This window comes from Cebidichthys violaceus, unplaced genomic scaffold, assembly GCF_023349555.1.
Source record: "Cebidichthys violaceus isolate CVI_PGR_0920_01 unplaced genomic scaffold, fCebVio1.0.p SCAF_34, whole genome shotgun sequence".
NCBI lineage: Eukaryota > Metazoa > Chordata > Actinopteri > Perciformes > Stichaeidae > Cebidichthys > Cebidichthys violaceus.
Window position 1 is genome coordinate 2,288,821 of NW_027176528.1, and position 25,597 is coordinate 2,314,417.

Below are 25,597 nucleotides of genomic sequence, written 5' to 3' on the forward strand. Positions count from 1 at the left end.
TTATGTATGGAGTTTCCTTGCTCACAATCACAGGCCTGTGTAATCTCACCTGGCCTGTGCCTCTGACCCACCTCTAATCCCTTTCAAATGACATTCCAGTGGGACAAGGGGAGTGTGTGTGTGTGTGTGTGTGTGTGTGTGTGTGTGTGTGTGTGTGTGTGTGTGCTTCATAAAATCAGCCTTTAGCACTAAGCAGTTCATGGTCCATCCGCTTCTCCAGGTGCAAACGCTTAATTGTATCACTGTTTCAGCTGTCCAATGGACATCACGCTTTATTGGAATTCTTCTGCTCTATATCCAAAAGTGAGCTAAAGAGAGAGACAACTCTCTTGGAAACTCTTCCTGACAAAGTGTGTAAACATGGAGACAGAACCAAACAGATACAGCAGAGAGGTAGAATACCCTGCTAACTGTAGCAGTGCTAGAGCCAAGAAAAAACACAAAGAGGCAACGCTCTTGTCCAATACTTGTCCAGAACCTTTTGCTGACAACATAATATACAACTACAAAAAAAGTCTAAAACAATGTTCTCTTTCATACGGACAACATCAGCAAATGGAAGCAGGTCATCTGCAAGAACTACACACACATTACCCAAGAAGGCATTGGTCGAGGTGGCCGCTTAACTGTGTGTCAGGACAAAAGCCTCAACACAGACAACCGCTCACTGTTACCTAATATACTAAAAAAGGTACAGTGCTATCCGCGGAAATGAGGCAAGCCTCAACTCCTTTGAGGAACTCTTCCCCAAGATAAAGGCTGAGAGAGACCGACCCAGTATCAGCAGCAACACAAAAGATCAGATCAGGGAGAGGGGGATAACACAGTGGACCTAGAAATCATAGAGCCAGACCTGAAGCCAACAACCAGTCCATCTGGCCCCGTCCCTCCAACACCCCCCAAGCTCCTCCAACAAATAAGATAGAGCCTGTCCCTCCTGGAGCTGGATTTTACTGAGTTCAAAGAGCTCACTTTGGCAGACAGCTATCATGTATCTCCGCCAAGCTTCACACATCCAGTTGTCCCAACACCTACCCTTTCCGCTGCTGCCAAAGACAACCTCACTCCGACAATGGCAGCTCCCACCTTCCACAGCCCTTACCTGCCTCTCTGACTCTGACACCCAGAGCCCAACACTGACAGAGCAGCCAAGCCAGACTCCCAGGTGGTCCTACTAATGGACACCAAATGTCTCTTCCCTGGCCTCAACACCACAGCCAAACTGCCAAAATACAGGGCATGCCATGGAGCTGTCTCAGCAGCTCAGGCACCAATGACCTCCACACACTACACTGTGGCACTGGCGAGGCCATGACCAAGGTCGCTGAGGGGGCCTCCAAAGAGTTCCCTGACAGCTGGGTGATTATTTCTACCATTGTCTCCAGGACAGACACCCCTCCACATGTCATCCACCAGATTAACATGGAAATCTTAAGGAGCTGTAAACATCCACCTCACCACACCTACTGTACATTGGAACATGGGATCTTTATGATGGGATACACCTGAACAAGGCTTGGATCAGAACATTGAAGGATGTTACTCTTGATTGCAACGCCAACGGCCTCGCACCCACAACTGCTACTCCCAGGACCTATAGAGCACCCAGATACCGACAAGAAAGTTGGAGGAACCCCCGGTGTTGCAACGCAACCCAGCAACACTCCGTCCCCGTCCTATATCCCACCCTCCTGCCCCACCCAGCTACAGAAGACTCCCCCACTATCACCAACACATGACCTATGCATCTGTGATGAACAATCCTCGCCCTGTCCTGTCCACTACACCAATGACTGATCTAGGAGCCATCAAAGAGATGCTCCACACTGCTGAGGAAAACATACGGTACAGAGATACCTTAGATAAAGATCACACACACACACACACACACACACACACACACACACACACATACACATGCATACACACACACAAAACAATGTCTAAAGATAACAGCTGTCCTTTTAATCAGTTGCAACAGATTGGTCTTTCATCTGTTTCGTTTTATTCCTTTTCTAATTGAATTTTTAAAAAAATGTATTTTTATTTATTTAATTTTTCTGACAAATGTCATCTTTCACAATAAGCATTTGGAATATTCAGGGTTCATACTGATTCCTAAATCAATTTATATGATATTGATATTTAGATTCTGTTAGAAACATGGTGTGGATCTGACAAATGGGACTTGTATAACGCCTTTCTAGTCTTCCGAGCTCTCAAAGTAATTTGACAATATATGTCATTCACCCATTCACACCCATTCATTCAGCAATTTGGGGTTAAGTGTCTTGCCCAAGCACACATCGACATGACTATAGAGGAGCCGGGGATCAACAATCTTCTGATTGAGGGATGATCCGCTCTACCTTCTGAGCCACAGATACAGTTGCTCAATGTCCCTCAGGCTCCAGTGAACTGTCAAACAAAACAATTAACATATTTGGCTAAAAATGAATAAACACATATGCATTTGTGAAGTAGATTTATTTGTGTATCACCGTACCATGGAGAAGAGTTCTACAGCTCCCTACACACACAGATATGTCACTTTCAAGCCCAAGACTTCTGTGTGGGGACTTTAATACTTGAACAGGTGACTATAGACCACACAGATAAACAGATATTCACACAGTTAACCACAAGAACCATTGGAAAGAGTTAGTGCATCTCTGCAGAGCCTCGGGCTTGTATATGTTAAATGGGAGGATCAGAGGAGACAGAAGGAGAGAGAGACTATACAACAGATCATCAGCACACAGTCCAGCTGTCAGAGGTCTCCTTCAGTTTTTACTGTGACCCTGTTTTAGCCCTGGCTTTTGCCTTTCAGGCTACGTACAGGCTTCCCTACTTATTAGTAATAACAAAAATGATAATAGCAACAATCATAATACATTCTATTCATACAGCACTTTTCAAAACAAAGTAACAAAGTGCTTCCAATGGTTGAACCAGGATTAAAACAGTCCATGGCTGCAATGAGGCAAATAAAATGACTTAATCAATTCAAATTATACAAACATCAAATAAAATACCCATCAGCAATTTAAGATAAAATTAATAACAAAACAGATATGTTGGACATAAAACGGACATAAAGCTAGCATTAATAAAATACAATCTTATTAAAAAGATCATTTTTGAGAAGGGATTTGAAAGATGTCAACGATTCTGCTGGTCTCAGACCCTTAGGCAGGAAGTTTCAGATCTGAGGGGTTGTCTCCTTTAGTCTTGAGCCAGGACTTAGGAACAGCCAGCAGAGCCCTTCCTCAGGATCTGAGGCTGTGCCACAGCTCATAGGGGAGCAGCAATTCAGCAATGTAACTTGGAGTTAAACCATGAAGTGCCTTAAAGGTGATCAGAAAAATCTTACAATCACTACTTAAACTGACTGGTAACCAGTGAAGAAGGAGATTTGTTATAAGCCGAGCAGCTGAAGAAACGAGTGTTGTTTGGCTTATCCTGATTTAATACCATGAAATACAATATTCTAAGTGAGCTGATTTAAAAACATAAACAACCTTTTTGCCCAGAAAGACAAGACCTGGCTTTTGAGATGCTCTTCAGCTGATTAAACAAATGATGAACACCTTGTGTAACTTGTTGGTCAGGCACCATCATATCTTAAGGAGCTTATAGTACCATATTACCCCACTAGAGAGCTACGTTCCCTAAATTCAGGGTTACTTGTGGTTCCTAGAGTCCTAAAAAGTAGGATGGGAGCCAAAGCCTTCAGTTATCAAGCTCCTCTTCTGTGGCACCAGCTTCCAGTTTCAGTCCGGGGGTCAGACACACTCAACACACGTAAGAGTAGGCTTAAGACTTTCCTCTTTGATAACTCTTATAGTTAGGACTGAATCAGGTTTATAGTTAGGGCTGTCTCAGGTTTATAGTTAGGACTGAATCAGGTTTATAGTTAGGGCTGTCTCAGGTTTATAGTTAGGACTGAATCAGGTTTATAGTTAGGGCTGTCTCAGGTTTATAGTTAGGACTGAATCAGGTTTATAGTTAGGGCTGTCTCAGGTTTATAGTTAGGACTGAATCAGGTTTATAGTTAGGGCTGTCTCAGGTTTATAGTTAGGACTGAATCAGGTTTATAGTTAGGGCTGTCTCAGGTTTATAGTTAGAACTGAATCAGGTTTATAGTTAGGGCTGTCTCAGGTTTATAGTTAGGACTGAATCAGGTTTATAGTTAGGGCTGTCTCAGGTTTATAGTTAGGACTGAATCAGGTTTATAGTTAGGGCTGGCTCAGGTTTATAGTTAGGACTGAATCAGGTTTATAGTTAGGGCTGTCTCAGGTTTATAGTTAGGGCTGTCTCAGGTTTATAGTTAGGACTGAATCAGGTTTATAGTTAGGGCTGTCTCAGGTTTATAGTTAGGACTGAATCAGGTTTATAGTTAGGGCTGGCTCAGGTTTATAGTTAGGACTGAATCAGATTTATAGTTAGGGCTGTCTCAGGTTTATAGTTAGGGCTGTCTCAGGTTTATGGTTAGGGCTGTCTCAGGTTTATAGTTAGGACTGAATCAGGTTTATAGTTGGGCTGTCTCAGGTTTATAGTTAGGACTGAATCAGGTTTATAGTTAGGGCTGGCTCAGGTTTATAGTTAGGACTGAATCAGGTTTATAGTTAGGACTGAATCAGGTTTATAGTTAGGGCTGGCTCAGGTTTATAGTTAGGGCTGTCTCAGGTTTATAGTTAGGGCTGTCTCAGGTTTATAGTTAGGGCTGGCTCAGGTTTATAGTTAGGGCTGTCTCAGGTTTATAGTTAGGACTGAATCAGGTTTATAGTTAGGACTGAATCAGGTTTATAGTTAGGGCTGTCTCAGGTTTATAGTTAGGGCTGAATCAGGTTTATAGTTAGGACTGGCTCAGGTTTATAGGGTTTATATGCTCATTACTAACTTTGCTTCTTCTTCAGAGTCTTTGTGCTTTCTCTCCTCACAGGTTTCCATGGATCATGGTTAATATCTGGACCCTGGTCCAGCCTCTTGCCATGGTCTTGCTATTATTATTATTATTATTATCATTATTAGTCACATTGCTATTATTATTCCGATATCATTACAGCTTTTATTATCATTATTATTCTATTATATCCACTGCTGCTGCTATTATTAGTAGTCGTAATTTTTCCATCATTATTATTCTTACTACTCTCATTATATGAATAATTTCTGTCATATGCATTGCATGTGTTGTATCTCTGTTATGTTGTTCATTCTGTACACATGACATCTATCACACTTCTGTCCATCCTGACAGAGGATCCCTCCTATGTTGCTCTTCCTAAGGTTTCTTCCTTTGTTTTGTCTCCGTTGAAGGTTTTTTGGGTGGAGTTTTTCCTGTACCTGTGATTTGGGATTTTGGATGATGCAAAATAAATTGAATTGAATTGAATTATCTCCAACCCAACCTGACACGCTAATCAAATCTGCTGTCTGTTCGGAGTTAGTCACGTTTTCTGTGTAGCTCCACTGTTTAATATTTAAACTTGAAAATTAATTTTACAATGTGAATAAATGGGGAACCAAGCTGTGGTGTTGACATCTGTGGTCCTGTTACTCTCTACATAGTGCACATCCATGAAACTCCTTCTAAGTTAACTTAAAATGACATTGGTGGGACAAATACTTTGTTCGATGCCGATTGGATCGTAAAAACAAAACAAAGGGATTCCCTCCCAAACTAAAATCAAGTCAAGCTGAATGAATGAAGGGAATTAAATGGAACTTTAATCAGATTTTGAGGCTTGAAACGTGAAACAAACAAAAAAAATGCTTTTTCTTGAATCTGGGTCTATTCTACCAAATTAATAAGTAACAGTTCATTTCAATAATCAAAATTTGGTCCCCCGTACAGCTGTAATCTTCCCCTCCAAGCTCTCATTGAAGCTGCTTGCAGAGAACAAGCATATCATGGATCAGCAAGCAGGTCAACATTAAATGAACACCATCACAGGTCCTAAGGTCATGGGGGAAACTAATCCCTTCTTGGAAAAAGGATTAGAAATTACACTTGAAGGTAGAAAGCCTGAGAAAGCTGTGAAAGAGGAGAAGGCAGAAGAGAAGTTGAGAGGCTTTTCTTTCTGTTACTGAGGTTGTTTCCAGACTAACATCAGCTCACACCAACACACTGTGAAACCAAATGTGTATGTTCAGCAAAGTCCACTTCATTTAGTCCACAGAGCCCAACTGGGACACAAATGTTCCCTTATACCTCTAGCAGCAGACTTCTCACTGTTCAGTCTGAAAAGGAAATGAGTTATTGAGTAATGTTAGAGATTACAATGGAGATTGTCAAACAATGCCACGCCTTCCTCTTCTGCTATGTTTTCTTGAGATAAGGAAAGAGAAGAATTAAGTTAAATTGTTTTGCATTGTATTGTATTGTATGATATATAGCTGTGACAGGTTTAATCTTGTTAGAACTTGGCAGCAGATAGCCTCCGGCCCCTGTCACCATCCTGATTGAGAAAGTAGAAGTTGTGGACTTTTGGAGTCCACATCAACAATAAACTGGACTAGTCAAACAACATCGTTGTCCTCTTGTTCCTCCAACTTGTGCAACCAGCTGCTTTTCAGAAGTCTGTAGTTGCCAGCGGTTTTTCAGAGGTCTGTAGTTGCCAGCGCTCCTTCTCTGGCTGTGGTGTGCTGGGGAGGAGGCATAAAGACACCAGCAGAATCAACAAGCTAGTCAAGAAAGCCAAATGTGTGTTCAGACTGGGGCTGGACAGTCTGGAGGCTGAGAGATCATGTCTGAGCCATCCTAGATTATCACTCTCACCCACTCCGTGAGAATCTGTGGCAACTGGGCCCCTCATTCAGTCACAGACTACGAGCTAGATTATACTTTGTACGTTGTGTTATCCCAGAACGGCCTCTGTAGCAGACAGTGAAAAGATAGCCGTCATAGAGGGGGGACACATTTAAATATGGATTTGACAGTGCACATTTTCAATAACGATTTATAGAGTTTCACCCTGATGTTCACATGAAAGGGGACAGAAATGGTGGTGTAAGGAATGAAAAAAGAGAGCTGAGAGAGAAGTTCAAACCCTGGTTCCTCTCTCACATTCACACAGCTGGCCAATCACCACGTGAAGTGGGTGTAAATGTCTGATCCTCAGTTTGGTAAAGTTACAGAAATGGTTCGACGCAGCCCCCCTAATTCAATGTCAGAAAGGTGTGTGTGTGTGTGTGTGTGTGTACGTGTTTGTCTGTGTTCTGTAAACCTTGTCCTTTTTTCAGTTGGATGTTTTGACACAATGTTTGTGTGCCAAGTATTCCAAGTGTAGGTTTTGTCTGAGAGGGACATAATGAAGTCAAGGCAGGTCAAACAGTTGTTCTATTAATGCACTCGTAAGGGAACCGGCTGATAGAGCATGTTGTATTTGCATCTGCGTGTTCTTTACCTATAAAGGACCTCATGGTAGTGGGCATGGTCTGTCCTCAGCTGCAGGGGAGAGATGTGTGGGAGTGGTTCAGGGGAACAGTGCCAGGGTTAATTGGCACAGCTGTAACCGGTTGCTATTAGCCCTCATCCTTTGAAGCAGTAGCAGCTGGAGCTCTGGTGACACACACAGAGAGGACAGAGAGACAGAAGCACCGGCCCGTAAAAGTTGGACTTATTTGTGGACACTGGACTGCGTGGGCTCCGAGGAGCCGGGTAGCGTGAGAGGGCCACGTCAGTTAACTGCTGACGACTGTGTGTGTGTTGAAGAGAACCCGTGAGTAGCAGTGAGTCGGCTACAGACCTGTAGCCCATCAGAAGGTTAGGACAGCCTGAAGAGTATTTCTTTCCCTGTCCTTATTACCCTGTCTCTGCCCGAAGCTTTCGTCCATATCATGTGACCTATAGGACTTAATGCTGGTCTCTATGCTCCTGTCGCCCACATGAACACACGTCATCCCTTCTCCTCACACTGGTGAAAGTTTCGTCCACGTAGTGGTAACAGTACATATGTGTACATACCCCGTTACCACAAATTCTTTAGGTAGGTCATGTGACTAATCCATATCCATGAAAACTGAGCAACTCCATCCACTGAGAAAGGCCACAAGATGTGGTTGAACGCTCCTGTAAGTTGTACCTGAGAACCTTCAGCTCAACATTAATACTAGCAGGTGTAGTGCAAAGGCTAACAGGTTCATAGCAGGTAGAGACGGGGTGTAATTCAAATGAACATAAATAAAACATTCTGTGATTCGTGACTAAAGAGACAGGTTTGCTGGTGTAGCCTGTGCTTGGTCTGGTTACTAATAGAACCCTGTCATTCAGCTCAAACACAAAAGAAGGGATGGGTGTTAACTGCATAATGACTACCATCATCTGTTTTCATTTCCCCTTCAAGAAGAGACAGAGGTCAGCAGGAAACTCTTATCTGAGAACACGGCTGCCTGTACTGATAATGTAGGCAAACACTGCAGAGGAATCACTCAGAGGGCTGCAGATAGAAACTACTGGCTGCTTTATTGGCTCCATGCTCAGCCTGAAGCATGGGAAGTCAACCATCAGTGGAAAATCACAGACTACAGCAAACAAGTACAGCAACATGACATGAACTTCACCTGTAACATGAAAAGTGACACGTCTACACATACATACATATACATGTATATTTATATACAGGTTGGGAAAAAACTGGCATGCAACTGTTTGATTTTCACATCCTTTGTACAAAAGTTTGCCAGATGTCAGTGAAGGCAACTTGTGAAACATATTTTGAGTAAATACAGAAGGACGAATTAGTCAAATATAGCTGGATACGATAATATGAAGCACTTCTTAGCCTTGAACTGTTGACACAACAAACTGGATATGTGTCTGTAAATCAGAACTAGAAGCAGTGTTGCCCTGGAACCCTGCTGAAGGAAGACAGATAAGAAAAAGAGAGAGAATGAGAGGGGAAGTGGGCAACCTCCACTGTGTCTCGGCCAGCCGGCCTAAATAATCCGGCACAAAAACACTGCAAATGCAGATGCAGCATTTTGTCAGCGTGATGGATGGGATACATGTCCTCGGACTAGGTCAGGGGTCGGCAACCCGCATGTGGCTCTTTAGCCCCTCTGTTGCGGGGCTACTGGAGAGCATTTACTGCTTTAGTTCCTTTATAGTTTAAGTGTGTGGACTTCACAATAGTTAAGAAATAATAAGAATGAACATTAATAAGAAAAGGAAAGTCCTCCTCAAAGCCGCTAACCATGACTTCAGACGTCCGCTCCGGAGGTCTGATAACGCCGCTGGTCACGCCGCTCACTAATCGCTACAATAACAGCTGCTTTCTCCACAAACAGTAAATGCAGACTTTAACTGGACAACAGCTGCTAGTAAAGACAACAAGGTCAGCACCACCTGTAATCAGTTCTCCATGTTATATTAACCTGGTAGTCGATCAATAATCAATGTTGTTGTTTGTGATCTTCCGGGTAAGGGTCACGTGATAGGGGCGTGACGAATCAGGGAACCAATCAAGTACCGAACGTGGGTGTCTACGTCATCGTTTCTAAACTTATGCGTTTCCAATCGTCCACATGAAGAGGCAACCCCGGAGTTTTCAAACTCCTCCGTTTTCGGTGCTCGAAAACTCCGGCCTAGTGTAAACGTAGCACGACATATGCATTTTCAAATGGAAACGTAGTAGTGTGGACAAGGCCTCACGCTTTAACAAAAAATAATAAATAACGGTTATTCTTATTTTATTTTTTGCACAGTGGACAATCTTTCAAAGGGAATACCTCTTATCTTGGAGTTTTTCACTGAAAATAAAAAAATGTTTTATTATTTTGTCAACTAAAATGTGCGTCACGTCCTATTACGTCGCTGTCAAGAGCCTTTCCCTGCAGGTGACTAACCATGATTTGCAGACTCCCGCCCTCGGTAAACTATCAATGGATAAATCCAAAAAAGAAAAGTCACGGAGGAAAAAAGAGTTTAATTCTGCGTGGATGTATTAATTTGCTTTCACTGCCAATGATGCTGGCTTACCTGTATGCTTGATATCTGGCTAGAAATTAGCAAACAGCAAGAAATGTAAAGTTTTTTTCTCCTCTTCATAAGAGTTTGATATTGTTATAACAGGTAAAATAGCAATAAAATGTCAAGAATTATCTTTATTCTTGTTCTATAATTTCATAAATACAACAATCGTTTTTGTATATATAATATAACTATATATAAAACTTTATAAGCTGTGATATCAAATAGCTTTTGGGGCTCCAGACAAATTTTATTTGGTGGAAAATAGGGAAAAATGGCTCTTGCCGACCCCTGATCTAGGTGATCCAGACACAGACCTGTGGGACTGCAGCAGTAGACATGAGGGGCTGAGCAGCACTAATAGTCCCGAATGTAATCAGTATGTGTGGTTCATTAGCTTTACAGCAGCAAGACTCATGCAATGTTACAACTACTTCCTGTAAACATGCTATCCCATAGCATTGTGGGAAGTGTAGTGCAAACTCAAAACATGTTCTTCACACCTGCCTCCAGTCACGTCATCTGCACAGTGTGTATGTCTGCAGCTTGCTAACGTTAGCCATCATGAGCTACTGGTCAAAAGTAAAGTGGTTTATGAATTCTGCTTTTCAGGAGGCAACAGTCGTTTATTCTTTACATTCACATAGTCTGGCTTTAAGGTCGACAATGTGAAACTACTTATATTAACATGTGTGGTTAACAGAGAGTTGCTGACACGGCAAGTTGTTCTCAGGATAGTTTGTCACCTCACAGCAATGTTTTTATAGAGATAGACTGAAGCACAATAAAAAGCTGTAGCTCCTAGTTTCCCTGACAAGAAGTTAGGGCAGGAGACAGATGGGTTACAAGATGGAGGTGCTGGAGGGGAGGCCAGGGTCAACAGAAACACAAGGTGATGCTCAATATGTTAGTTTTCAGTGAACCAAGTGAAATTTTGACCTGATGGTGGTCCTGTGACAGAGGTCATGGATTTTTAAAAGTAAACACTGATTGAACTGTTTCATGCTCGACACAACCTCAGTGCTGTCAGTTGTGAGATTCTATTTACGTTGAATTGTGGGACTTCTGTTGGCATTTCAACAGCTGGGAAGATATGAGCAAAGCAGCTGGAAACACTCCAACACAGCTTGGACTGGAAGCAACAGAGTATATGAACATTAATCAATTCAGACATGCACTTCACATAAGTAGGACGTTCACCATAGCCAATAAGAGCCAGATATTGCAATAACCAATGAGTGAGCAGCAGCATGAGGACATTGTTGAAGACTATGGGGCTCATGTGAATCATAAAGACTAAACCAGTCCTCTGAACTTTTGAAAGGTTTGATACTTACAGTATAACTGTGAAGACGCTATGAATCAATCATATCCTGACCAGCGTTGGATGATAACGTGGCCATGTGTAATGTGCTCAACACTGCTGCCCACTGAGTCATTAGTTTGCTAATGAGGTGCAAAGCCATTCTGCAGCTGATCATGTGGTCTGAGTGCATTGACATATGTAGACATGCATAAACATGCCAAGAAGGCAAATCAAAATAACTTCAAACTTTGTAAATATTTCATTTCTATTATCTGTTTTGAGTCTGTGTGTTGACTGCACAACAGCTCTTCACTCAGTTAGCAGCGTGTTCTATGACAATAAGCTGCGTATGCTTTCCTTTTAGGGGCAGTGGGAACTAATCCCACTGACATGGAAATGGCATTTCTACCCTCTGTTTTATGAAACTTAACCCAGTGTTTTCAACCGCATGATATGGCAGAGTTCATTCTAGCTGAAATGCATTCAAAGTATTCAGAAAAAGAGAAGAAACCCTTGGAACTGGTAAAGAACACCAAGCTAAATTCAAAATCTCCTAGAAACTGATCTGAGATTTATGTTTATTAGTCATGCATGATATTGATGTTTTCTGTGGTGGATTGTTCTCATGACAGTCAGTTAACTCTTTGACCTCAGATCTGAACCACAAGGTCTCACATCTAACTCTGTAACCTTTAGCTGACAGTTGATATAAAATAAATACTATGTAGATGTACATCAATGACACACACTATGGATTACTGACTTACACATGCAACATCAAATTCTTAAGATTTAGACAAAACAAAACTGTCTCTTAAATTGCATAGGCAATGTTCTTCTGATCTGTTCTGATTTTCTTGACCTTTAGAAGAACCCTGATATATCATTGTCTCTACAAATGTTATTGCAAACAATCCAGAAGACACAGAGCAACATGATCACCCTGCTAAAGTTGTGACAAAACAGTAAATGAGAAATGACGCTGACGAGATGATGAGAGATTGAACGATGCAAAATGTGCCATCGAACCAAAACTATGAGCTAGAAGAGGCAAACAAGTTATGTTGGGATGAAGGGAACTGCATAGGTATGTGATCTGATTCTGAAATAGAAACATGAATGAATGCAGTTTTAATGAGATTACAGGACTCATTTCTATGTTTACAGTGTTTCTCACAGTGGGAGCCTTTTGGTCTACCGTGTCTTAGAGGACAATTGTTTTTATGTGAACTTTTGAAGCTGCTAAATTCCCGATGCTAATAAAACCCCTATTCAGCTTTTGATTGAGTTTTTATGAAAAAAAGTTTTTTTCCCACAATGTAAACAGTGAAAAAAAAACACGCTTTTAAAGTCAATACACACTCATTCTGTAGATATGTATTTAATGTACATGATAATGTACTTAGTTGAGGGGTTGTTCCACCTGCTTCCACTTACGTGTGTTCGGACCTCACAGGAAAAGAAACCTTCTGTCAGATTATAATCCAACCAGTCCACTGACCACCCTTCAGTTTACCTCAATGGACTTGACTGTCTTCACTTTTCAAACCCCACTCGAGATGGTGAAGGAAGCCATGAAGAGTGAGAAAGTCAGTGTGTGGCTTTGGGAAAGCCCCACAGTACTGCTGAGTGGTGAGGTGGTGGTGAAGATGGTGTCCGTTTGGTTCCAGGGCATCGGTAAATTACAGATGTTTCCCTCACAGCAGGCTGTGCACACCTTGACGGGAAGATACACATCATGAACAATGTTTAGCCCCACAGTACAGGTAATATGCTACAACAGCATGTAGGCTTATCTGCTGCTGTTTGGAGCAGTTGTTGAAAACGTTATTTATATCATCACATAAAATCATACACAGCAAAAAAAGAAAGCCCTGAGAGGGAGACTAGATTGTTGTCCTCTTCATATGGCAAAGCACCAGAAACCTTCAGACTACTGCCGTACATGAACCTTGTCCCCAATTACTCTTTGAAGACTCCCTTAGTTTGACTGAATTCACATATGCATACAGATGTCACATTGCATGTGTGACCAGTGCTGTGAACACCACAACCTCTATTCCATTTGCCTCCATTTTATTTTGTTGGGTGCAGATATTAAAACATGGCAATAAGTAATAAGTAATTGAATTCCCCACTCTCCCCACCTTGTTTCCTTCATGACCCATTTCAGTGCATCCTGTAGAGAGACAGTCCTCCAGGGCCACGCAGCGTTTGGTCACTGACACACTGTCTCCCTCCACGTCTATCGTGTGCCGCGTGTAGCAGTATTTGGCTTCTGGAAAACATATAAAAAAAAATAAGCACAAACATATAAGGGCGGGAGTAGAGCTGGGCAGTACGACCTGAAACGTATATCACGGTATCATTTTGAAGCACGGACGGTACCGGTATATTTCACGGTGTATTTGTTTTTCCTAAAATGTCAATATGAATGCTTTTGAAGGGGTGGAGCACTAGTGTAGCAACTGGATGTCAGTGTAAACAGTCAAACATTTGAAATGTTATCTCAATACTTTGTTATTGTCATCTATAGTGCAGAAAACACACAATTCAATTGATTAGGAATTAAATGATTGTATTTTTATTCAAATATTTGCATCTTGGCATTAGTAATTTTATCTAGTGTTAGGAAGTTAAACAGCTCATAATTCATCTCTAATATGTATTAATGTTGCTGTGAAAACATCTCAAACTACTGGATTTAAACACATCAGTAAACACTGCATTTAAACACATCATGATAACGTTTAATTTACGTTCACCCAATACTCATTTTTACTGAGTAGAGCATGAACACAGCATAATCAAGTCAGCGCAACCTCCATAACGTCAGCTGTTTAGCTCTGTGCTGTCAGCAGAAGAGCCGGTCACTGTGATTATTGTGAGCAGCCTGATGGGAATGAATTACAATATAATATGTGTCTGATTACGTAAGTTGTTCCAAATGTTTTCAGGTTGTTCATCCATGACTTATTCTGGACATAAAGTTATGACAAACTGTGAGCTTTATGTCTTCTTCGCTCACCGACACATGTTGTGTGTGAGGCTGTGACATTACCGTCTGTGTTGCTGTGTGCGGACGTAAAACAGCGGCTGCACACATGTATTATTGTGACCGGCAAAAAATCAGAAATATGAAACTGATCCGCCGGCAGCAGATCGATTGGTGCATCTCAAGGCTCTATCGGTCAGCATGGTATAGTCATAATTCATATTGTAGGGCAAATTCATATTGGTTTACTAACTTGTATACCTTCCACCCCTAAGAGCTCAACTGAGAATGCAGAACATAATTTTAAGGAAGACGTCTTGTTCTCAGGTCTCCACGCCTGTAGAGTGATGAACCTCCTGACTTTGCAGCCGAAATGCTGTCATAAATGTCATTGAAAATGTCCAACGCAGCCTCCAAAGCTACCAATCTGGTTGCGATCGAATTTTTACATGACAGATTAGGGACATAGCAGATAACATCACAGAAGCCCTCTGCCATTATTACATATTACTAGAAGTCCCCCAAGTCGGAGACTGCTGTGAATATACTACAACAGGTGCTGTTGTGTTCACATGAATCAAATATCTGAAAGCCAGTGGCATTTCAACACAGAGGGCTTGAGCTTGATATAGATATTAATATTAAGTTAAATGCAGCCAAATATACACATATGTCTTTACAAAAATGTTTAGTTGCAGCTTGTAGTGATTTTACATTTCATTGATGTCAAACACAAACTCCCATCCCTTTTCATTTGTATTACAGTAATCAGATATTGGGTTCATTATTAAAAGCTTGCTTTATTTTTGTTGTTTTGGTCAGTAAAAAGTCTGTATTTAAGGCATGTTCATTTTCCCACTGAAGCCTTCTTTCAGGTTCTTGTTAATCCCATCTGTGCTGTGTTTAATCCAGCCGAAGACAAACTTTCAGGTTTTTGAACAAATATGTGTCAATGCTTTGACATTTAACATTAAATACAATAAAGGTGTGAAGTTTGTGACCATCGGTTGAGCCATGTTTTCATGAGCAGGGAGAAAGGAAGATACCACCTAGCAATCAAACAATGCAGTTCTAAAAACATTGAGAACAAAAAGGTTTCGCAAATGAAGGAAATTCAACACATTTATTAGGCCCAAGGATACACACACTGAAAAACACTGAAACTGTCTTTAAACTCCACAACACACTTCCAAAGCCAGGCTATGTATTTTAACTGTGTAGTTCAGGTACAGACCGTTAATTGACTCAATAAAGTCAGTTACAGCAATAGCTTACTAACATTAAACATCTAAAGGTACTGGTCATACCACTGGCAAAACTGGAACCATCTGTCAATAAACTATTTGGAAAAGGAATTGGATGAACCATCTGTCACTCAAACTCTTCCTGAAGTCAGTAATGAGAAGAGAGAAACCATCTTTTCCACAGAAGCCTTCAGTGTTCTTTTTTCCTCTTCTTTCAATGAAGAAATACTCTCCAGTTGTGATAGAACGAATGCTATTGCAGCAGCTACGCTAACCTCTTCAGGAGCCGGCATTGTTGTTTAGAACCAACAGTCTCCTCCCTGTGTGGGGAGGACCACTCTGATTGGCCAGCTGCAGTGCAAGGTAAGAGTTTGACTGCTTATGAATTTAACTTTTAATTTTACAGAAAAAGAATGTGTTTTTTCTTCCTTTAAAAGTCACATAGACTAACTTTAAGATAAAAAATGTGGCGCAGACATTATTGCGTAAATGTCGCCAGGTGAATCTTACCACGAGGGCAGTACACGTCTGGTGCCCAGCGATTGCACTCAAAGTTGTCTCGTGCATCTTCACAGGTGAAGCACTTGAATCCACCAGGAAATGGAGTGGCTGGGGAAAAACATAACCATCACATCCAATGAACAAAAGCTAATCAACATTCAGCACTAAACATACTTTCTTTCTTAAGAAATGGAATTCATCAAACACATGGTTTTGAGCATGCTAGACTTGCACTGCCCCGTATCACAGATCTTGATGTATTGCGTCCACTTGCTTCTTCACATTAGTATGCAGTTACGCCACCTCTAACTTCACTTCTCATTCCGACTGAACACCATTAAGACAAGTCAAAGTAGATTGGTACATTTGGCAAAGTATACTTCTGTCACAATTCAATGTTTGACAGCAGAAAGCTAACCAATAAAATCAGAAAGGAAAGAAGATGTGCCTTAAGTAGAAATAGTTTATATATACATATACATATATTAGAGCTGGGCAAGTTAACGTGTTATTATCGCAGACTACGTTGGATGCAACGTGTGGGAGAAGTATAGATAAACAAAAGCAAAACAAGACACTTTGAATGTAAATTAGTTAGAGACGCAACAAACAAATCAATACACAGGCAACAATTAGTGATGGAACACCTTCACAGCCTCTGCACTCAGACAGTTTGCACTGTTATTGTTTTGGACGGTGTGTTTGGCTAACCGCTAACAGCTAAGAGCTAACGGAACTTCCAGTGTACGTGCTGCTGAACCTCGCCACCACTCAACCAGACAGCTTGGTGAATTTACCTTTGTGTTTTGGCATGATTGAAGTGTATTATATGACATCATCGAGCCCGTTGCTTTTATAACGTTACATCGATGCTTGTTTTTGGAATTTGGAATGAAGTCTGTTTGACGACGCTTTACAGCTCTCATTTTGAAAGTTCTACACATCATACTCCCATTTCCCTCTCTCCATACTATGGGTCTTAAAAAAGAAGAAGAAACGTGCCGCACCATGAGTAATTACTGAGGAAGTCACATTTGGTGAATTCAATCTCCCTGTGAGGAGGAGCTATGACACTGTGGCAGAAGCTAGCACACAGTATGTCTCCTGAACTGGCCTCCTTTTCTTTTCATCTCATCTCATCTCATCTTCAACCACTTATCCGTGATCGGGTCGCGGGGGCAACAGCTCCAGCAGGGGACCCCAAACTTCCCTTTCTCGAGCCACATCAGCCAGCTCTGACTGGGGGATCCCGAGGTGCTCCCAGGCCAGTTTGGAGATATAGTCCCTCCACCTGGTCCTGGGCCTCCCTCGGGGTCTCCTCCCAGCTGGTCGTGCCTGGAACACCTCCCTAGGGAGGCGCCCAGGTGGCATCCTTACCAGATGCCCGAACCACCTCAACTGGCTCCTTTCCACGTAAAGGAGCAGCGGCTCTACTCCGGGTCCCTCACGGATGCCCGAACTTCTCACCCTATCTCTAAAGGAGATGCCAGCCACCCTCCTGAGGAAACCCATTTCAGCCGCTTGTACCCGCGATCTAATTTTCTTTCGGTCATGACCCAGTCCACATGACCATAGGTGAGGGTAGGAACGAAGATTGCCCGGTAGATAGAGAGCTTTGCCTTGCGGCTCAGCTCTCTTTTCGTCACAACGGTGCGGTAGAACGACTGCAATACTGCCCCAGCTGCTCCGATTCTCCGGCCAATCTCACGTTCCATTGTTCCCTCACTCGCGAACAAGACCCCGAGGTACTTGAACTCCTTCTCTTGGGGTAAGGACTCATTCCCTACCCGGAGTGGGCAATCCACCGGTTTCCTGTTGAGAACCATGGCCTCAGATTTAGAGGTGCTGATCCTCATCCAAACCGCTTCATACCTGGCTGCAAACCGATCCAGTGAGTGCTGGAGGTCACAGCCCGATGAAGACATCAGGACCACATCATCTGCAAAAAGCAGCAATGCAATCCTCAGCCCACTGAACTGTAAACACTCCTCCCCACGACTACGCCTCGATATCCTGTCCATGAATACCACAAACAGGATTGGTGACAAAGCACAGCCCTGGCGGAGGCCAACCCTCACCGGAAACGAGTCCAACTTACTGCCGAGAACCCGGACACAGCTCTCGCTTTGGGCGTACAGGGATTGGATGGCCCCCAGAAGTGGCCCCCTCACCCCATACTCCTGCAGCACCTCCCACAGTATCTCCCGGGGGACCCGGTCATACACCTTCTCCAGGTCCACAAAACACATGTAGACTGGATGGGCGTATTCCCAAGCCCCCTCCAGGATCCTTGCGAGAGTGAAGAGCTGGTCCGTTGTTCCACGGCCAGGACGGAATCCGCATTGTTCCTCTTCAATCCGAGGTTCGACTATCGGCCGAACCCTCCGTTCCAGCACCTTGGAGTAGACTTTACCACGGAGGCTGAGTAATGTGATACCACGGTAATTGGCACACACCCTCTGGTCCCCCTTTTTGAACAGGGGAACCACCACCCCAGTCTGCCACTCCCTAGGCACCGTCCCAGACCTCCACACAATGTTGAAGAGACGTGTCATCCAAGACAGTCCCTCCACACCCAGTGCCTTCAGCATTTCTGGACGGATCTCATCAATCCCTGGGGCTTTGCCACTGTGGAGTTGTTTGACTACCTCAGTGACTTCCACCAGGGAAATTGATGATGCTCCCCAATCAGCCTCCAGCTCTGCCTCTACCATAGAGGGCGTATTAGTCGGATTCAGGAGTTCCTCAAAGTGCTCCTTCCACCGCCCGATTACCCCATCAGTTGAAGTCAACAGAGTCCCATCCTTACTGTATACAGCTTGGATGTTTCCCCGTTTCCCCCTCCTGAGGTTCCGGATGGTTTTCCAGAAACACCTTGGTGTCGACCGAAAGTCCTTCTCCATGGCTACTCCGAACTCCTCCCACACCCGCTGCTTTGCCTCCTTCACGGCAGCAGCTGTAGCCCTTCGGGTCTGTCGGTACCTTGCAACTGCCTCAGGAGTCCTCCGGGATAACATATCCTGGCGGGATAACATATCCCGGAAGGCCTCTTTCTTCAGTCGGACGGCTTCGCTGACCACCGGTGTCTTTTCTTTTCATAGTATTCCCAATTCAACTTGTGCCAAAGGAACATTTGTATTGAAGCCAGGTGAAACATAAAACACACAAAACAGTTAATGTAAATATATAAATACTGCATTAGCGCTAAACAAAGAGCTAATATTCTGTCTTGACAGGACATTTATGGAAAGAGCCAGAATGCTTTCAGTTTTTATCACCTGGTCCACATAGGGAGCAGAAAAATAACTGTGATCATTTTTAACAGTGATGATGTGATGAAAGTAAAGTGTTCAGTCTTCTGCTTTCTTGTGTTTGCTGCGTAATAGTGTGAATCCATTGGCAGCAATGTGTATCATATCACCCTTGTGAGTGCATGGTCCTGTGCACGCACAAGGCAAAATAAAGTGGTAACTACTCATAAAAACATTGCTCCATAGCCCTACTAGTGGTCAACTCCACAGAATACCCAAAAAGAAGCATCCTAGTTGTTTGTACAAATATGTGAAGAGTGCTGTAACAGCATAGACTCACTTTGACTCACATGATCTGAGCTTTGGCATGAACAGCAAACGTGTTCAATCAAAACTCTACTTCAATATTCTCCAGTCTTGTGCATTGGATTTGCAGATTTTCGAGGCTTCATTGGAAAATCTCAATCTTGTCATCTAGAGCAATTTAGCCTGGTTCTAAAGTGTGTATTAACGAGTGTGAATGCCTTTCCTTTGAGTGTAAGGCGTACACACGCACTTCAACTCATTAACTTGCTGCTGACACTAGATAAGACTATGGGTTAAGAAGGTCTGAGCTAGGATCAGTGGAACAATGACTGGTTTACACAGTTTATTTAGTGCTTTACAAGCAGTACTTTTATTACAGCTCATAAGAACTGATGGCTGACTGCAGCGTTACATACAAGTCTCAGTTTCTATTGGAACTCTTGGTTGAATTTGCTGGCATTTCAATTGAAATCATTTAACTCAATTAACAAAGATGGGTCTTAAAAATAATGATCTCTGATACAGTAACAGTGGAAAACTGGTAAAATGGTGAAATAGCTGGAGATTGAATGTATTTTAAATGTCAGAAACGGTCTCTATTATCTCATGCAGTGTTGAGGACGCTATGTCTATTGGACATTGATAGCCACATTTAAACATACATGCTATAGATCTATACCCCAAAACCCAGACTTTCTGCCAGTCAGTAGCTACTGAAGTGGCATTACCTTAGACACAAATAATTTTTCATCCCCAATAACACAAAGGACACTATTTTAAGTGCGAAGCACAATGACAAGCACAAAGTGCTAGGTCTTGGTTGTGTGGACTGTGCTGGCGTCTCCAAGCACATTGGCTGTTTGATTCATGTCAAAGGGCTGCGTGAAGTGGAATATAGATCAGAGGGTGAGCTGATTAATAAATACACTCTCAGCCAGTCACATCACTGGTCTCATCACAGTGAAGTAAGACAACAACCAGGAATCCATACTGAAAAGTTACGACTACTACTAATAACAGCAGCAGTGGATAAAGTAGAATAATAATGACAATAAAAGCAGTAATGGTATCGGTAATAGTAATAGCAATGTGATTACTAATAATGATAGTAGCAGTGTGTGTCAGCAGGACCATGTTCCAGATATAACCACGATCCATGGAAACCTGTGAGGGGGGGAAGTACAAAGACTCTGAGGAAGAAGCAAAGTTAGTAATGAGCATTAAGAGAACAACAGCTCATCAAATAAAAAGACCCTTCTCCAGGAAACCATATTGTAGTCTGATAAACAAAGCTCCACAAATCAGGCAGTGAGGCAGTGTGAATTATTTACAGTGATAGAAATAAATAATAAAAATGTAAACGTTGATATGATTATTATTATGATTATCAGCATTAATAGCTCACTAATTCACTTTTAATTCCACTCTTCCTTACGTCTTAAGTGATCACATTGTTTAGTTGTGGATGTGACACAGATGCTAATGCCTTTAACCTCCCACCTGTGCACCGTGCGCTCTGTATGGGTTCCAAAGTAACACACAGACAGGCAAAGAGAATTTTAAGGGGAGGAAGTATTTGTATTCTTACTCAAGTTAAGTACAGTACAAGTACCTGTAAAAACTGTACTGAGTCATGCTCCACCACTGACTTCCTGAAGTTAGCCAGCAGTAACTTATCGACGCTGTCTCACAAAATCAACACGAACACAAGCAACTGCATCGTGTGGCTATATTAGACAGAGGACAAAAGCTAATCTTCCTAGCATTACTGAGCAAGCATAAATCCTTGTTTTCAAAAGTGACATTTTTCTTTTCACGCTGAAACACAAATCAATGTGTTCGGATGAACCCACTCTGAGCTACTTTTAAATAGCACAGTTTTGGAATGTAAAACATGGAGGCCTATTGTGGACAGATGGTCAAACAGAGAACAATACATGAAGCGTTAAGTGCAGTTGGATGCTCTTCTTGCTCATCCTCATGTAGTAGTAGTAGCAGTAGTAGTAATAGTAGTAGTAGTAGCACTTGCTCTGTAAATGTTTTGATCTGCTATGTGTCTGGAGGGCTCACAGCAGTGTGGTAGAACAACAAAAGAGAAGTGTCTGAAAGTAGACCCTTACTTGAGGGGTGGAGGTGTATGATATCTTGTTCAGTGAAGTCTCTGTTGTGGGCGGTGTTCACAAGGTCTGGGATGACAGTCAGCAGTAGGACCCAGGCCACTGCAGGCCAGAGCTCCATTGCTGGTTGCTATGGTTTTACACATGCAGCTTTCTGATTGTTGAAAGTCAACCAAATACCTGTGAAGTAAAACATAAAAACGAGGATCGTTAGGTCATGGTTGCGTAGTGCACGGCTGTAGTTTATACGCTCTTTGAATCAATCAATCATTGCGTAATCACGCAACATGCTGTGGTGTATCTGGTCACTGCTGTGGTGTTTTTGCTCTGTGACTTTTGTCTCTCGATTCAGCCATCTTGTTGCTCATGGCACTGCCCAAAGGATAAATGACTAGTGTTGTGTCAGACCCCGGGGAAGACCCAGGACACGCTGGAGGGATTACATCTCCCAGCTGGCCTGGGAACACCTCGGGATCCCCCAGAATGAGCTAGAACATGTTGCCGGGGAGAGGGACGTCTGGGTCAGCCTGCTTGGCCTGCTGCCACCGCGACCCGACCCCAGGTAAGCAGAAGAAAATGGATGGATGGATGTCGTGTCACATGTTATCAGAGATCAAGCCTACACATTATTTTGAACCATAGGTAACGAGTTCTTTAACAGTATAGAACTAATAATTCAAATGTTGAATATGTTTTTGGAATCTCCAATCTCCAGTTACTTTAGTAGTCTACGTTTAGTAGTCTAGTAACTCGTAACTTGAGCAGCAACAGTAATGTTTACAACAGCAAAGTCACTATATAAAGACGTTCATATCTCAGTGGAAACAAATCTATAATGTCAATAAAATAAATAATATTTCCGAGGGAAGTTTATAAAGAATGAAGAACACAGACATCAGTCAGTATCAGTCCTTCCTCCTGTCCTCTTTCCTCCTATCCTCCGTCATCTTTCCTCGTGTCCTTCTATTCTCTGTCTTCTGTCCTCTTTCCTCCTGTCCTCCTCTCCTCCGCCATTTTAATTTTCTCATGTACCAAACTATATATTTCACTTGTATCACTAATGGTGTTTAATACATCCAAATACAGCAGTTTTGGCTTTAATTGAAGGCCAGAGCCCTCTCTGAGTCTCTGTGTTCATTCAAATCTTTTTCAGATTCCAGCCCTCCCCCTCTAGCAGAGCTGTAGCTCAGCCCCCCTTTGGTCGATTTTAGTCATTTAGACACCAATACACCAATACCAGCCAATAGAATTGAGCAGTAACCATGTGGAGATGATTGACAGCACTGTTAGCCAATCAGAATAAAAAAAGTGCCCATCGTGAAGCGTCAAATCCGATTTGCTGAAAGTCAAATCATGATATCTGCTTAGTATAGCCTTCTACACGTTCCAAATACCTTGAGTGCGACACAGGATATCCGGTGAACAGATTTGAGTAAGGATTAGCGGGGAAAAATGCATTGTCTTCTCACAACTTCAAAAGGTAAGGAGCATTTTATGATCATAATCGATATTGCAGTTTGCTTTGCTAGTGTTTATTTGCTCATAACTTGGTGATGGTTTGTTGTTGTTGTTTGGCGATTTTTTGAGCTATCATGAGTTAGCACTGCATGAATTAGCGCAGAGCTAGAGCCAGAAATGTGGTGAGTGGGTTGCCTAGGTGGCGCTATATGGCTTTTGATATTTGGTAATAACTTTAATTAGTTATTGAGTTGTGTTTTGAGTGTGTACAAACAGCTTACATGACCTTGTAGCCCAGGGTCTGCAGATTAACCAGGTATGCGACATCATTATATTCATTATTTATAAGTGATTTCTTATTCAAGCGGTACGCTAAACTTTCTCCGCACCCCCTAAAAAGGGTCCGCTCGGGTTTAAGAGTTAACCTTGACAAAGGCAGGCCGACCAGATCCACTTCTTCTGTTCTTACATTTCACAATAGAAGGCCTAGACATATACATATTACATATTTACATATACATAAAGCCATAAAGTAGCTTAGGCTATACACCGACTGACCTCAGACAGACTCTGAGGTAGTCTGAGTTAGTACCATGCCAGAGCGAATCGTTTCCAACCTTTTATTGAAGTGATGCAACTGTCACCAATTTTCTTTGCTGCCAGTATGAATAGTTTTGATGCAAAATATTTACAGGTGAGTGTTTCACATTTTTGTGTTTTTGAGAACCATTGGAATTCTAAGGCCCCCAATGCACTTGCTCTTATTGCCAAGGTGGTAATCTTAATCAAACTGCAACTTCCAACATCACCTCAAACTTAGCTTTACAGAAAGAAAATATTTTTTGAGAGAAAAAACACACATTGTGTTTTAATTGCTACTACATGTAACATATTAATGTTCCTTTTGCATTTTATTCTGTCTCTCAACAGCTCACTCATAAATCAAAAGTTTAATTTAAATTTAGTATTGACATTTTATTTTGTCACTTCTGCAGTGCGACTCAAAAAGTGCTTTGAATTGTGATGTCGTTTGAAATTGGGACAGAGCTAATGACTTTAGCAAGCACACAGCTCATTGTTTTTGTTAGTGTAAGCTTTTATTATATGGTGAAATAATAATGTGACGATTAATCAAAGAATGAAGACGTTCCAATGGCCGGAGATGGCTTCTTCCTTGTTTACACCAGAGAATAGGCAAAGTCCAGGATAGAACGGGAGCCGACAGAACTGGGACCAGTTTCATCCATCACCCTGCAGGTAAAGTCAGGCCAGACTGGGCCCACTGTGAGCATTGGCTCATTCAACAGCCAGGATACACAGGAGAGCTTGTCCCATAGACAACACACCGCTCTGACACAGAAGAAAAAATGGAGCCATCTGAACATTTGTCACATGCACTTGACTCTGGTCCTTTGTGCCCCTTTCTCCACCACAGCCAGATGCATTGAAGGCCCTGCAGGAATCTGGACGGGCTCATTATCAATGAGCTAACTCATTGAACAGCTCACAAAGAGTCCTACACACAGTCAGACGTACATTTATCTCTGAAGCTGCCTGGGTCATATTTGGCTTAGAACAGTGTCAGCTGACTTGAAAAGGCCCTGCTAATCAACCATGGAAAGGTAAACATCAGAGCACAAGGACATGCTCAGTAGTGCTGGGTATTTTAAAACCACAGAAACAGAATGCAAGGCATCCAAACCTGGCAGTGTAAATGCACATTACATCAGTAGCACATTAAGAGAGAGGAGCTCAGCTGAAACCCTTCTCACTGGGCCTCATTCACTAATATATGCATAGAAGTGTTTTTTTGCACACAAAATAAGTGCACACGCAAAATTGCTGTCAGTTTCATGACATGTGGGCACTTTTAACGGAGCCTCCCAGCAAAAGCATTTCACATGATTGTACTTGTGTAACTGGAGTGACAATAAACATTTTGAATCTTAATTCAAAACAGCTTTACTGCTTGTACTGACCTCAGCTCAGGGAGTATGGAAACTAACTGTCCTGTCAGTTTACCTTAGTTGCTTGTTAAACTCCACCCCATGCAGGGGACAGAGAGGCAAAGTTACATCCGCTTCGCCCAGTTTATGTGTTGGGATGTTATATTGAACGCACAGACCCATCACACAAAGAACAGCTGTTTGTGTGGCCGGTAAAGCCCTGTCCAAGACATGCCTGGATGGTTTCCTGAGTGCATCTCCAAAGCCTATAGGCAGTGTCGTGTTGTATCGTGTCGCAGGCTTTGTTCGGTGGGAGGAGTGCTGAGGACATATGTAGGGCGGCATTGTGGTCAATGCCTTGTCCCTTCATACAGGTTTCTTGTTGATATGTCAGCTCCTTTTCAGGGCCTGTGCTCACTGGAACAACACAGGACTGGTGAAAAGGGTGGGCGTGTGTCAGCTGTTTTGCACCTGATCCCCCCTCTGTGCTTGATACA

General features: G+C 42.5%; 1 protein-coding gene across 1 annotated transcript in view; it reads right to left on the reverse strand.

The window, feature by feature from the left end:
• Positions 1-8,453: 8,453 nt before the first annotated feature.
• The window catches only part of LOC137883642 (ly6/PLAUR domain-containing protein 6-like), a 32,726-nt gene continuing 15,582 nt past the window's right edge, over positions 8,454-25,597 (reverse strand). Inside the window, exons 2-5 of the mRNA XM_068725205.1 lie at positions 21,700-21,876; positions 16,032-16,130; positions 13,430-13,560; positions 8,454-12,999 (exon numbers count right to left, since the gene is read on the reverse strand). Of these exons, the coding sequence (XP_068581306.1) occupies positions 12,826-12,999; positions 13,430-13,560; positions 16,032-16,130; positions 21,700-21,817 (522 nt within the window). The 5' untranslated portion in view covers positions 21,818-21,876 and the 3' untranslated portion in view covers positions 8,454-12,825. The remainder of the gene's footprint in view (positions 13,000-13,429; positions 13,561-16,031; positions 16,131-21,699; positions 21,877-25,597) is intronic.